The sequence below is a fragment of the Solanum pennellii genome, chromosome 4, assembly GCF_001406875.1.
Source record: "Solanum pennellii chromosome 4, SPENNV200".
Taxonomy (NCBI): Eukaryota; Viridiplantae; Streptophyta; class Magnoliopsida; order Solanales; family Solanaceae; genus Solanum; species Solanum pennellii.
This window is the reverse complement of record NC_028640.1, coordinates 69,707,932-69,723,556: the sequence shown is the minus strand read 5'-3', so window position 1 is coordinate 69,723,556 and position 15,625 is coordinate 69,707,932. Positions and strand designations below refer to the sequence as shown.

At 33.1% G+C, this 15,625-nt stretch overlaps 2 protein-coding genes and 1 pseudogene across 4 annotated transcripts; 2 read left to right on the top strand and 1 right to left on the bottom strand.

The window, feature by feature from the left end:
• The first annotated feature begins 792 nt into the window (after positions 1-792).
• Positions 793-8,568, top strand: LOC107018404. 3 transcript variants are annotated; one of them, XM_015218874.2, is made up of 9 exons: positions 795-1,047; positions 2,389-2,440; positions 3,030-3,103; positions 4,074-4,175; positions 5,518-5,658; positions 6,710-6,761; positions 6,969-7,042; positions 7,943-8,032; positions 8,350-8,568. In XM_015218874.2, the coding sequence occupies exons 1-9, from the start codon at positions 923-925 to the stop codon at positions 8,360-8,362; spliced, it is 723 nt and encodes a 240-aa protein (XP_015074360.1). In that variant the 5' UTR covers positions 795-922; the 3' UTR covers positions 8,363-8,568. The 3 variants fall into 3 exon arrangements, with proteins under 3 accessions (XP_015074361.1, XP_015074360.1, XP_015074359.1); XM_015218873.2 differs by having other exon boundaries at positions 796-1,047; positions 8,345-8,568; XM_015218875.2 differs by lacking the exon at positions 5,518-5,658 and having other exon boundaries at positions 793-1,047; positions 8,345-8,568.
• Positions 8,569-9,841: 1,273 nt separating this feature from the next.
• On the top strand, positions 9,842-10,732 carry LOC107016997 (NAC domain-containing protein 78-like). The gene has a single exon (XM_015217289.2). The coding sequence runs from the start codon at positions 9,944-9,946 to the stop codon at positions 10,703-10,705; it is 762 nt and encodes a 253-aa protein (XP_015072775.1). The 5' UTR covers positions 9,842-9,943; the 3' UTR covers positions 10,706-10,732.
• A 42-nt stretch (positions 10,733-10,774) lies between these two features.
• LOC107016996 lies at positions 10,775-11,585 on the bottom strand (annotated as a pseudogene).
• Between the last annotated feature and the right edge of the window lie 4,040 nt (positions 11,586-15,625).

The window sequence follows — 15,625 nt, the reverse complement described above, 5'->3', positions numbered from 1 at the left end:
TTTATATTAAATAACGCCCTATAATCTTGAAGAAAATTAGTCTCCACTTGATGCCTACTTACACAGTTTATCCTAATTTTGATTCATTAATTTACTATCCTAGTAAGCTTTTCATATTTTCTAACAATCTTCTTTTGATAGAATCAATCTCACTTTTCTTATTTTATTCACTATAAAAGTTAATGTATCACGTTATCAAAAATATTTTTTATGAAAGAATAACGTTAACAATACTAACTCGTTAATAGCATATTAAATCCGACCGACCTTTTAAATTTGGGAAAATTACATAAATATACTTTAATAAAAAAATATTTACGATTTATAGCAGTAATATTTTTTTTCACTTGATCAATTTTAATTCAATTATAATACATATTACAAAGAACAATTTATTATTCACATATAATACAAGTTTTAATGATAAATAATATATTTATCACATATTTTAATATATTTATAACACAACGTGTCAAATTTTTACCAAACAAACATAATATATTTCAAAAAACAATTATAATTCATATATATTGCATATATAATTCACTTTTAATTCATATTGCAGATTTTACATAATATTGTTATAAATGATAATAAATAAAAAATATCGCTAAAATTAATAATTATTTATTAAAATGTATCAATTTATGTAATTCTTGCTTTAAATTTCCCCACCCATTTAAGACTGATAATGGAGCGGATCGGGTTGAAAATTAACCCGAAAAAATTCGTCTCCGCCCCGCATAGTATGTTTTGTTTGGATTTCATGAGAATTACAATTACAAGAAATTTTGAAGTTTGAGAAAGTGACACAAAAATTCAGTGGACGTGGAGCAATGGCCTTCTCACATTTTGTCCCCTTTTCAATACGCTTCCTTGCTCTCTTCTGCAAAACTCGAAGACGAAGATCGAATACTCAAAAATGGCAGCAACTTTAGCAATTGCATTGAAGAGTCTCTTCTCTGTGTTGGGATGTTTGATTACAGCCACCGTAATATACACCGTCGCCACTGATGGCCTTCCTTTCCGCATAGAACTCCTCACCCCGTATTATCCTTTTCTCTCTCTCTCTGTCATGCTAATCCTACTTTGAATTTCATTTTTTTTGGATTATTAATGCTCCTGTTTGGATGAATTGGGGTTTGAATCTTTATCAGTACCAAAATTTGTTGAATTATGGATATAGAAAGTCAAAAGCCCTATCTAAATGCTTAAATTATTAAAAAAAGGATCACTTTTAGTTACATTTTTATTTTTTGAACGCCTAAACCTGGATTTCTTTCTCCTCACCTTTACTAACACTCTGTTTGGATGATTGTTAAGCATTGTTTCGTGTTGTACTGTATCTTTTTAATGAATACAATGTTTGGATAGATTGTATTGTTCTCTGTCGTTATATAATGTCGCACTTCAGGAATTTGAGTAATAAACTTACAAGAAAAGTGTGCTAATATGAAAAGGTAGAATAAGATTATTAAATTATATATAAAGATTAAAAGAGAAGAAAATATTAAAGGGATGGCACGATCACACCAAATTAGTGGTTACATAAAATGAGACTTTTAATTGTTACGGTATCATACAATAGAATTTAAGTAACGATCAAAATGAACATTGTATTTAAATTAACAATATAATACGATGGGTAACAACCATCCAAACAAGGTGTAAAAGTTCAAGCTGCTAGAAACAAGACACTCTCTGGATTTCAGTTTATTTGTCATACTTTCTCTTTTCGTTCGTTTATACAGGAATGCTCTTTTTCCTTTTTAGCAATTCTTTAGTTCTAACTTTGCACGAGACTTCTTTAAGACCTCAAGATTAAATTGTATTTTGATTTATTTGACATATCTTTAGTTCAGAAGTTTCTTTTCCTTCTTTCAACTTGGTACCAAGTTAAAATAGGACAAGCAAATTGAAACCGAGGGGTGACTTTTTTTAATTAATTATGTGTTAAGTTATCTTATAGTAGTCCCTCATTCTCATTTTATTGTGAAGTTGTTACTGTTTGGAGAGTCCAACACTTTTTTTATTTCAACTTTCTCAAACTTCGTTTGAATATTTTGAATCATTAGCTATGTTGATTTGCACTGTTTTTCATGTAGTTTACGAATAGAACAGTTCTATTTTTAAAAAATATGAAGAATCTATACCCGAGTTCATACTCAAAATAAGATTTTTGACCCTTGTACTCCGACAGAGGAGTAACATTTCTTTTGAAAACAGTTAAGAAAAAGGAACTGACTTGAATTTGAGATTTTGACTTGAAAAATAGTTTAGTTCCATCTGTATTCTTTTTATTAATACCACTTACCTTGTCAAAAAAATAAATAGTTCAGTTCCATCTGCTTTCCAGACAATCTGAAATGAGTGGGATGAATCTTGCAGGTGGATGGCAGCTACCCTGATAGATTTCTACATCCACATATTTGTTATATGGGTATGCCATGATTAATTTAATGCTTCAAAATGTTTCATATGCGAACCTTTATTCTAAAGTCGATTGCATTTTATTTGCTACAATTTCACTAGCATTAAATAATAAGGAGAACATGTTGAATTTGGCGCACCTACTATGTTAGATGTTAGAGATATAAATGGTATTGGAGTTAGAGCTATAAATGTTATAAAGGTTAAGATTCTCAGACATTTGTGCAATACTATAGAAGAATTAAGTTCCTGTAGTTTGCAATTTTTAATCCTTAGGCTTAGGCTGAGATTTGAAGTCTGCCGTTGCACTTCATAGGAGCCCATGGGCTTGTGCAACTGCTACTATAGAATGTCATCCTGCAGTTTAAGCAAAACATTGATTAGGAAAATATCTCACCTTGTAGTTACCCTTCTTGGCTCTTTATTTTTTGCTGGGTTACATCTTTGAGGTCCTTTGGATTTCAACTGCATTATAAACAATATTTTTATTCCAAGACATTGGCCAGAATGCATCACATGTTACTATGTTTCTCTGCTCTTATCATCTAAGAGCAGAACCGCAAAAGCAATGCTCTCATGTTTTGGTGTTGTGTTTTCAGTCTTGGGTTGTCTACAAGGAATCAAACTGGATTACTGCAATACTTTGGGTGGTCTTGCTAGTATGTTTGGGAAGGTATGCCACCCTTATTCCTGTATATAGAACAACTTTGATGTACTTTTAGTTCAGATGATGACTGTTCGTCAAGCTTACTCTTAGCATCTCTTATATGACTGAATTCTCAGGTTGAATAGGTCTCTATCTGTTGACATACACTGTTTTTTGTCTTCACCCATGGGCATTACAGTCTTAGGATTGATGTTCCCAATTATTTATATCTTGTGTTCGCTGCTAATTCCCTTTGCATATAGATAACTTCCTTGATGATATACCCAGTCAATCAATCAATCAATCAATCAACTATACATCAAGCAGAACTAGGTCCGCGATTTGAATTCTCTACATATTTCTTGCTATTTGGGCCCACATCATTCCAATACTATCTAGAAGTTTGTCTTGTAAGGCAAAGTTCCAGAAAATCTCTAAATGTCACACTTATGAATCTAATATTTGTGCAACAGCATAAATTAAGCGTCAATGCACACTAGTTTGTCTTATTGATTTGGATCTTTTCTTCCATGTTACTTTTTCAGATTTGCAATGATTCCAAGATTTTTTAGGTCTTTTCAGACAACCTCCTCCATGTGATTTAGGCCTTTCTCATCCCCTTCAGCACCTTCAATCACCATGTTACGCCAGTTAACTGGTGTATATTTGATGTATTTTAGGTCTATCAAAGATGACTTTCTCTTACTATATCCTCTATGTGTGCAACTGCACCCTTTGTTTCAACATATATTCAATTTTGTATGACTGCACATTTACCTTGATGTCTTTTGGCAACTTGTATTGCATAGGATACAAATTTTCTTGTATTCCAGTGTTGATGACTGTCTTCCTTTTCAGTTTTTATTATCCTTGCATGTCAGCCAGAAGGCCATGTTGTCATTGCCCCTACAAAGTTCAATCAATATCATGCATAAATTGCCAGTTTGTGATTATATATTCAGGGATGGTGATAGCATTCTCTCTACTCCCTTTACAGCATTGCTACATGTGGCTACATCGTGTTGCAATTTCTTAAGCTTTCAACTCAGGAATCTTTACAGGATCCAATTTACTTTGTCCTATTACGACGTCAGGAAAAGTGAGTAGGTATTTGCACAAAGTTCTTTTTTCCTTCATAGTTTCTGTTTTTATTTCTCTTTGGAGACCAGAAAAAGAAAAAGAGAGAGTTCAATTGGAAATGATATTTAGTTCATATATTTTCATGTATGCATGTCCAACTGTTTGAGGATACTCGTGAAACTGAAATATCATGCACAAGTTTGGTGTTTGGTTGGAGAATATATTTGCAAATGTAATATATAACTGTTGTTAACAAGAGCTACTCTTGTTGTTTTTGCTTCAGTTGCGTATCATGCCTGTTGTTTTGTTCAGAGTAGACATGTAGTGAAAATATCTAGAAAAATGTGGTTCTCAGAATAAAAGAAATGAAATTACATCTCTTCACAGGTCAAGACAATGGTGGAAACATAGCTTGTATTGGGTCTGGCATATTTTTGTTCATTGTTCATTGTTTTACTCTTTATTGATCATATACTTATAGAGGTAAAGTCAAAGAATGTAAATATCACACTTGGGTTTATCAAACTTTGGCATTTGTCTTGGACAAGAATAGGGTTCAAATGCCTCATCCCCATCTTGGAAAAATGAAGTTTTCAATCATAGGGAGAAAACAGATTAGTCAACGAAATGTTGCATCCTCCATTTGTGCAGGAGGAATTGCCAGTTGAATACTTTATATATGTGCCTGGTTTATTTGTTAGATACATCTTCCATTTTGTTAGTAGAGTTAGATAAAAGGTAACTGTGACTTTAATGTTATTTGAGTCGTTTAATTATTCACATATTGGGAAAAGAAACTAAAATCAAGTATTCTCAACAATAAAAAATACAAGTATCTTATCAGCAATATACTAAAGAGATGAAAAATTTGTGATTCGTTTTGTTATTTAGTGACGAGTGTTGTCTTTCTCAGTACTTAGTATGTCATATATAGTTTCCGAAATCAAAGTACTATTATGTATACCACTTCTTAAGAATATTGGCTTCTTTTATATATCAGTCATCCAAGATCTTTTAGTGGAATTACAATGGTGCTTCTAACTGCAAGTTGGATCATTCATTTCATACTTTGTGTTTTCTAGTTACCCTTGTTGTGGTTGTTTCTTTTGTACAAGACCCTGCTGTGTACTACGTTATCAGGTCATATAGTCATGACATGTATTGATAACCTACTCTTTGCCGAAAATAATTATACAAAGTTGTAACTGATAGAGTGTTCCTTTAAAAAATATAATATGCAAGTGTTCATGGAGTTTGAAGATTTCCTCATCAATGTTGTATTAGTGGCACCTATATTTTGTTAGTTTTCTTTGTGAAAATGACCTAAACTTATAATGATCTGATGAGATGTTGTGATTTAGGACTGAAACAGAACAACAGAAGAAATGTTCTCTTTTAACTGCAAGAATTCTATTTCCTGCTTTGGGCTGTCTGATGCTAGGGACATTGATTTACACCATTGTAACTGATGGTTCTCCATTTCGCAGAGATGTTTTTACTCCGTAAGTTATTTGTTTGTTTATTTATTCCTATTTAAAACAGATACCATCAACCTTGTTTTTTTCTGGTTAAATGGAGACTTTGCTACCGATTTTGAGGATAGCAGCATTGGCGGAGAACTTTGTCGGTGCTTGAAAGTTTTGTTTGTTTTCTTGTTTGAGATATACTTAGATCTCCGCTCTGCTGCTTTCTAAATTGATGCACTTTATGGGGAAGTAGCATAAACTCTCGTAACTGGAAGTTTTTGTGCTATTGTGGAGGAAAACTCCCTTTTCATTTATTCAATGTCATATCAGCATTTTATTTATTTAAGGAAGCATATATGTCTTCCCGGAATGAGTTCCTAAATGAGAGAATATCTGCACTACAGTGATTCGAAGGTTGGGATGAGGTTACTGAAAATGACTTGTGCTCTCAGAATGTATAAAATTTCTATTAATAATATTGCCTCTCTCATTTTTCATGAACAAGGACTATTGATGATTTCTTACCTCATGTTAATCATTTAATCCTTATTTGTTTCTTACCGTGTAAACTTTAAATATTATAACCTATGATTAGACTGATCTATGGTGAGCTTTATAACTTTTCCCTATGTAACGTGATACTACCTTCAGTGTGACATATGTCGGATAATATGGTATCTATGGTATTTCGAACTCTATTTCTCTGATGCTAAATTTCAATCAGAATTTTTGTATTAATTATCCTCTTCTTTGGTTTGCAAAGTCTAACTAAAATAATCTCTTTTCTTCCTCTAAATGGATTCACTATGTACAGGTCATTCTTAGGGCCTAGATTCATGAAACTTATCAGCATTTCCTCTCTCTACTCTGGTTGATGTCGTGCAACCCTAGAAAATTGTCTTCTTCTTTGTCCAAGGGGCTGCGGTCTATCATTTGCAAATTTGTTTAGAAGTTGTTCTGGAAAACAAACTTCATGAGTTTGTGCAGAAGTAATACATATGCATCCTCTTACATCAGCCGATTATAATTTTCTGCTTGGTATAAGTCTTACTTTGACATGCAATTTAAGAAGTCAATTTATGTGCAGGTGGGTGATAGCAACAGTGATTGATTTCTATGTCGGTGTTGTGGCTCTCTCGGTAAGATTTTCACTGTTCATCTGCCTTTTTTTAAAATAATTTTTTTTTGGGAAATTCCCCTCTATTTATCTACCTTTGCATTAGGAAGTCCAAAGTTTGTAAAATTCGATATATGGCTAGAGCCAGTTGCTGCATTAGGTGTCAAAATCATCAGTTAGGACTTTTCATGTGATTATTTATCTTAGATGAGTTGCACCGTTTTTTCAGGTTTGGGTTGCTTATAAGGAATCAAGTTGGCTGAGTGCAGCTTTATGGATAATACTTATAATTTGTTCTGGCAGGTACATGTTTTTTTTGGATAATGCATAAATTGTACTCCTCCATCCCATTTTATGTGATGTAGTTTGACTGGACAAGGAGTTTTAGAAATATGGAAATATTTTGCAATCTTTCAAAACTACTCTCTAAAAGAAATAATTTTTTAAATAGAAGTCGTGTACACCTATTGGAATTTTTGTCAAATAAACGGGATCCAACATGGGTAAAATGTAGATAGTGTCATTAAATATTTGCAAATTAAGGAAATATGTCAATTCTTTTTGGGTAAACTAGAAAGAAAAATGTGTCATGTACATTGGAGCAGAGGGAGTATCAGTTTGAAGTTAGCTTCATCAGTACATCGTCTTATTTGTTGCTCTATGTAGGTGAAAGCAAAATATGAACTCTCATTCATATGTAATGGAATGAGGAGGAGTTCATATATATATATATGTGTGTGTGTGTGTGTGTTTGCATGCCTTAATGTGATTCTGAATGAGAAGAGGTTCTGTGAATTTGTCGAAATAACTTAAAAGATCTTGCTTGTTTGGCAAGAAGTCAATTAATATTTCAGCCTTTGTCTATGGCAACAACTTCATTAATAACTAATCTGCATTATTACCTTCTTTCATGCATTAAGCTTTTAAGTTTTTAGAGTTCTCCTAAACATGAGTTAATATTCCATCATGAATAACCATAGTTCAATCTAGTTAGTATTTCCTAAACTTTATATTCCTTCAACTATATGACTGTAAAGGACGACTTCATTATTTTCTGTTGTGTTTCTTTTTCTCATGCCGGCAATTTTCTGGTCCCTCAAAAACCGATGGCACTTTTTCCGGCTACATTTATATGATATGTTACAACAATTTGTTTTTGGACCATAATTATATCTAATTCGTGCTTTGTGTTGATTTCCTCAGCATCAGCACATGTGCCTATATAGCTCTTCAGCTTTTCAATCTTTCATCTCAAGATCCCGTCTACCTTGTTCTTTTCAGCAGCCGCAACAGGCAAGTTTGTGCCCCATCTGTTTAAGTGTGTTCTCCTCGTTATGACATAGATTTTGTTTGTTTGTCCTTGTAAACAATCAAATGAAGAAGATATTACTTCCTGTTAGCTCTGCAGCAACAACAACAATTTGTAGTACGACAAATATACATCCTTGTTCTAGTTAAAGTTGAACAAGATTTGGAATTTCCTTTCATTTGTGCGAGTGATTGTATCCTTCTTTTGTTCATGGAATTTTACTCATTTCAAGTTTTCATTGCTTCTTAACAATTCTGTACACATTACAATGTTTAATTTTTGTGACTTTTTATTAGGGCAGAAAAAGGGTATGAAGTAACGTCTCGAACAGAGAGCATCGGAGAGGGTCAATTGAGGAAGAAGCTTTGTGGTTGATTTGGTTTTGATTTCATAATTGGACTCTTTCATCATTTTTATCTTTGTAATAACTTGTGTTAAATAATAAACTTCTAATTTACATGTCTGTGTAAAAGAACTGTGATAATTATTTTGTAGGAAAATAATATTTTGTTATTATTGATCGTATGTTTTCCATAAAAACAAGGAAAATATGTACAAAATAGAATTCTACCACGGTAAAAGTATTTAAGCATTAACGATGATGATATTGTACATTGTGTGGGAGCAGAGCAGATAAAATGAATGCACACGTGCAATGTATTGTATGATAAAAATGTGTTACCAAAACGTAGATGTGTTGTATAGAGTGGAGGGTTGATGGTCAAGAACTTTCACATTCAAACAAAAGATGCAAGTAATATACATTGAGAATGTTGAGATAGATGTGTGGATATACTAAGAAAGAAGATTAGGAACATAGATATTGGAGACAAGGTGTGAGTAACCGTTGTGGAGAACAAGATTGAGATGGATTATATATGTGAAGAGGAAATGCACAAAAAAGGATGGCATGAGTAACAAAAGTTGGTTATAGTGTATCTTAGGAAAAGTATTGAGGAGAAGTAATTAAATATGACATGACATGCAACTTACAAATCGAGGACATGATCATATATAGGAGAAGATAGAAGTTGTGGATTAAGGTAGAAAGTTAGTAAACAGTTGATCATGGTCTAGTTTTCGATATTAGAATTATCGTTGATACTCACATTCTTTTATTCTTCGATTCTACTATTACTTAGCATTTTCATTGTTTTGGCCATTGTATTATTTGTTATTGCTACTGTTCTGTTCTCCATTGTCCTAATGAGTTCTGTCATTATGGTATTTTCTTTTACTCACTGATTTCGACATGCTTTACTAGAGCCGGGGGTCTATTGGTAACAACATATCTACCTTTACAAGATTAGGATAAAACTATGTACGCATCACCCTCATAAGGTGTGAATTACATTTAATAAGTTATTGTATCAACAATTTTATTACTCAAAATCTGAAATTAAAATAATAAAAACATATGACAGATAGCTTGGACAGTAGTATCAATAAAAAAAAAGTACACAATGATTATATGAGAATTGTACAATTTTAATTTTGAAAAGCATGAATTTTGAAAGAATCACATTGAAGAAAACTATAATTAACTATGTTTTGTTCTCTAAATGATATTTCATTTTTTTTTGTCACTAACACCATATACTAAAAATTATTATTTTTATATTATAAAGTTAAAACTGCAGTTCTCAAACTTACAAAAAAAAAACAAAACTTTCCAAATTCTTTCCCTTTTTTTTGGTATAAAAATTTCCATAAAATATTACGACAAAAGTTTCCAAATATGTTTTTTCTGTTATAGAAAACGTGTAGAAAGTTTCCATAAAAATTTTACTTACAACTTCGCTTCTCTGTATAAATTGGCAACTCTGTTTTCTTCTTTTCTACAATTTTGAGAAAGAAAAAAAAAACAGAAACAGAATTTGAGATTAGAGTGTATAATGGAGAATTTGAAAGAAGGTTTCCGATTCAGTCCTACTGATGCAGAAGCTGTTACTTTCTTATTGAGATTCATTGCTGGAAAATTGATGGAAGATTCTGGATTCATCACTTTTCATGTGGATACTTACGGTGAACAAGAACCATGGGATATTTACAATCAAGGAGTATCCTGTTGTAATGACCATGATGACAATGATTGTAGTCAGTATCGTTTCTTCATTACAAAACTCAAGAAGAAAAGCAAGTCGAGGTATAGTCGCGACGTGGGAAATAAGGGCAGTTGGAAACAGCAGGACAAGAGCAAACCTGTTCGAAAGAAGGGTGGACCAGTGATTGGATACAAGAAGAGCATGTGTTATATGAATAAAGGCTATAAGCAGGAAAATGGGCATTGGTTGATGAAGGAATACGCCCTCTCCGCGTATCTTCTTGATAAATTTGACAAGGATTGCAGAGATTATGTTCTATGTGCTATTAAGAAGAGAACTCGCATCAAATCTCGCTCCAAAGGCACAATGAAGTTAACGAATGCTGTATCTGAAGAGTGCACGAATTTGGAAGACCAAAGTTCGGGGACTGTTGAATCGACTAGTTATGACGAGGCATTACAAGAGTTGCTGATCAATATGCCGGATGAGACGAACATGGTCATTGAGCCATTGTGTACTTTTGAAGGCATGCCCATGCTAGATATTGATTTTGATATTTTACCTGACTTTGATTGTATGTTTCAACTTTTGGAATTTCCTAAAATGCGATGATATGTTATATCAATCATTTCTCTGGGATTTATACAGCGTATGTTGTTGTTTTCTCCGATACACGTGCTAAAGTCAAAATTGTAACAGGAGTGTGTGTTTTTTCATACATAACTTTCATTCATACACTTAAAGAACAAACCTTCTCATCGTGAGAGAACTTGCACGCGATTGCATTCACCTTTTTCCTCTCTGTTTCTTCATCCTCTTCTTCTTTCTTTTTATAGTTGGTAACACGATCCACTCTGATTATTCTATCCGGTATCTGAGCATCGTTTAACTTATCTGCAAGTCAAATATAAAATATCCAGAATATGTTGAACTATGTGACCTTATATAAAAGCTTTATAAACAAAGGACAAATCAAGCACTGGAAATTCTTTTTCAAGGTTGAACCTCAAAAGAACACGAGAAAGAGATAAAGACGCACCTACCAAGATTTGTACTCCTTTGAACCTCGTAAGCAACAAAACCGAAACCCTTTGATCTTGCCTGTACCTTTATCCCTAACAAGATTGACATGAACAACCTCCCCATACCTAATTAACATCAAAAACACTACAATTAGATGACGAACACAAAGTGATGAAACAATGAGAAATGCTCAAAGTATAAGATGACTTACTGAGAGAAAACGGCGAGGAGATCATCCTTCAATGAGGTCAAAAGGAATGCCGCCAACGAATACATAAGCTGAGTCTTTGTATCTGCCATGCCAGGATGCCTGATCGGAGATTCGTAAGGATGCTTGTTTTGCATTAATATTCTCAATACGCTTCACTAGTGTCAACGGGTTCATTGCAGTATTCCAATTCCTCAAACCTGAGTGGTCCTTTATATTAATATAGAAATTACTTTATTTTTTGTAGATATTGGGACATTAAATCAAGAAAAATACCCAAGTGTTTGTTAATCCACACAGTTCTGGAGCTAAGTGTTTCTGTCGTGACGAAAAGATGGAAACGAACACCAAATACGCATGGATGAGATCCAAATAACAATAAGAGGATTACAAATATTCTTCTATTGCCTACAGCAACAATTGCCAAAAGCTGTCGATCTGAGGCATTGCTAAGGTTTCAATTCAAGCAAAGCGAACATAATCACCCCTTATTCATCAAAAACACATCAAAAGGGTCAGTGTTTGTTCTTATATATGTTGAGTTTGCCAGGTCAAGTAAAGGCATACTAATGCATCAGAGAAAATATGCATTAGAACTTATTTCTGAAACTGGATTGGGAAATGCAAAATCTGTGCAATTACTACATCAAAAATGATCATTAGCGGCAATCAAGTCAATTGCCGCTAAATATATATTTTTTTAGCGGCAATTAACACTCTTCATATATGTCCCTAAAACCTTTAGCGACATTGATTCTAATGACATTTAACTAATGCCGGTAAAAGACATTAACACTCTTTATATTTATTGTCGCTAAAAGTTGTTTTTGTTATAGTGAGTAACTCCTATTGACAACAACAAGCTAACTTCAAAGCATAATGATGATTATGTCAATTCAGAAGATGACAAAGCTATCAGACATTGATATGAAAGCTACTATATCTTACAACGACAAGGTCTGACATTGCATTTGGAGTACAAACATTGTGTCAGTTTCAACCACCACCTAAAAAAAGGTCATATGGAAGCAGCTCTAAGAATTGTTAGATACATAAAAGGTCAGCCTGGTCAAGGGATACAGTTATTTAGCAGTCAAGACAATCAGCTTACAGCATATATTCTGTGATACAAGAAAGTCAGTAACAGGCTATTTTATCAAGTTTGGCAACTCAGTGGTCACTTGGAAGTCTAAGAAACAATCTATTGTGCCTACAAGTTCAGCAGAAGCTGAGCACAGAAGTATAGCTACAATTGTAACTGTAACTAGGGATGCACGTGGTTTGATTTGGATAGGTTATTGATTAAAATAAAAAACAAATGAATCTAGTTGATTTTTTAAAATTTTAAAACCAAATCAAAACAAAAAAATAATCGTCGATTTGGCTAGTGTCGGTTTGAAATTAATAAAATTTTTGAGAACACATGTATCTCGATAGACATGAACACCTAGTACGTGAATAATTCACATGAAAGCTATTGTCGGTTCAATTAAGCAATACTAGTGTTATTATTACACGAACAAAGTGATTCACTTAAGAGAAAATGTGACTATCTTATGTAAGCTAGGGTATGTAAAGACTAAAATAAATGATTTTGATGGACTTGGACCTAGAATTGTAGCAGTTGGGCTAAAATTTATGTGTTGAGCTTGAGAAAATAGTAAACTTAATTAAAATTTACGACTAATACATAAATAATTATAATACTTATATATATCCATTTTTTAAAACTACATTACCCTATTTTTTAAGGCTTAAAAGAAACCGAACATCCAGAGTAAGAAATAAAATGGAATTTTCAGCCCTGAAAGTGTCTACAATATGCAATTTTTGTCATTTATTGTTCGATAAAAGATCGATTAACTAGTGGTACTTTATAAATTTCAAAGAGATCAATTTTTTTTAAAACAAATAAATAAGCTCTAAATAAATGTTGGCACGGGAATCAACGAAGAAAATAAAGGAAGAACAAGAAATTTTTTAAAAATGAATATATGGTCATTTGTGTGTGTATTCCATATGTAACGATCAGGTTCTGTCGTTATAGAAAACTCAACAAGGAAAACTTTTGGATTGAAATTTTTTTTCTTCATAATTTGAAAAATTTTCATCTAATCCAGATTTAGAAGAAATCAGAGTCATTAAGGTGTAGGAAAATTTGGTAACAATCGGGTGATTTAATAATGATTTTGATTACATGAGGGAATAGATAACTCGTTAAGGAATCCTTCCGGCTTTACGAAATTGAATTTGGGTGAGTAGACCTCCCAAAATCGATCTTAGCGTGAACGATATTTTTTTAGTGTTGTTGGTTAGAGGTGTGTTGTGAAATGGGGGTCTTGGAATTAATTAAATAGCTCACTATTTCGTGCAAACCACCCTGAAATTGGATTTGGTCGCTCTGCGGGGCCGCTATAGCGGGGTGGGTGTCGCTGTGGCGGGCCAGACGCGACTTAAAGTTGTAAATGAACCCCTAAATGTCTTTATTCTGCACTTTTTGACTTGGAGAGCTAAGGAACGACCACATACGACTTCTTGACTGTCTTTCCACCATTATTGAGGCTAAAAGTAAGTTTTTCACCTCCCAAATCCGTTTTTCGATCCGTAGTTTCTATTTTCTTGGGTTATTATCAACGGGGAAGAGTTTTGAATTGGAAACATGGTGGAAAAAAGCCTTAGTTTGGATACTTGAGATCATGGATATGATTTACGGTTGTTAGAATTGTCAGCAATCCGAGTAATTAGTGATTGTTTATTGATTCTCATATTATATTGATTGTTTATAGATCAAGAACAAGCGGAACGAATAATCCAAAAAGGGAATGATCAAGATTCTTAGGGTTTCAAGCTTGTTTAGAGGTAGGTGATGGTTGTGATTCTACGATTGTGTGATGTATGTTTGTTCTTGCTTCATTATGATATATGTATGCATGTAAATGTTGTATTATTCATCACACTTGTTGTATATGAAATAGACGAATGACTATATGTCATGAATCAAATTCTTGATTGTATGATCTTGATAATATACTTGTGATTGTGATTGTGGTGTGTTGAAGGGATCGGTTGTCATGTTCCGACATAACTAATTGAATCAGTTGTCACATTCCGGCATAACTAATTGAGATCGGTTGTCACGTGCTGACATAACTAATTGGGATCGGTTGCCACATTCCAGCATAACTAATTGGGATCGGTTGTCACGTTTCGGCATAACTAACTAGGATCGGTAGTCACAATCTGGCATAACTATTGAATCGGATACCACGTTCCAGTATGCTAACAGTTTGGGTTTGAATTCCATGAGAAGACCAACTACTTGACATAATTGCAATATTTGAGAATTGTGAAAATGTACTTTGTTCATAAATATTGATAATATTGTATATGTTTGGTATATGCATGCAATTATATTATGTTGTGTGATCCTACCAGTACACCATAGTTGTGTACTGATACTGCACTTGGTCTTATTTTTGTTGAGTACAGGGCATCTTTAGGCGGCTATTGACAGACCCCCTTAGCAGATCAGTGATCATTTCGAGTTCACGGGTGAGCTAGTTCTTCCGGGCTGCCTTGGATTCTCTTTTAAGTCTCTGTCCACATTTTCGGACATAGACTAGTTCTTAGATGCTTTTTATATTAGTTGGGTTGTACCCATTTTCCTTTTAGACTTTGGTCCATTGTTTAGATGTTTTGGTACATTGGCTTTCAAGTTCTAGACATTACTTCTGCAATGCAGTTTTATTGTAAGATTTTTGTTGGAGTTTATAGGAACTCTAGCTCTTTCTTTAGTATTTAACTTACTTCTGTAATTTAAATGCTTTAGTTTTGGCTTAGTTGGTTGGTTTGGGTTGTAGTAATGGTTCTTCCATCGGAACGTTAGTGTAGGTACCAATCACGACGATCTGAATCGTGACAATCGAACTTTCATAAAGAATCGGTTATTTCATTTTAAAGTAATTCAGAGGGATAACTAGACGCCCTTATGAAATATAAGTATCTAACTGGATATTGATAATAGGTTAGAGGGTCATTTGTTTATTTTGTCACAATTATTTTTCACTTCTTTTTTTTCATCTTGGAAAATAATATTTATGACATAGGAAAATTTATGGCATACATTTTTTTATTAATAAAAATACTCCTATCATAATTTTAAAGAAGTAAAAACAATAAAGATTTGAATGTGCATTTTAAAAAACTAATTGGCATATAGGGGAGAAAATGTCTATTTTTCAAAGTAGAAAGAAAAATTTATTTTTTAAAGTGAAATTTTAGTTAAATATGCCAAAATTTAT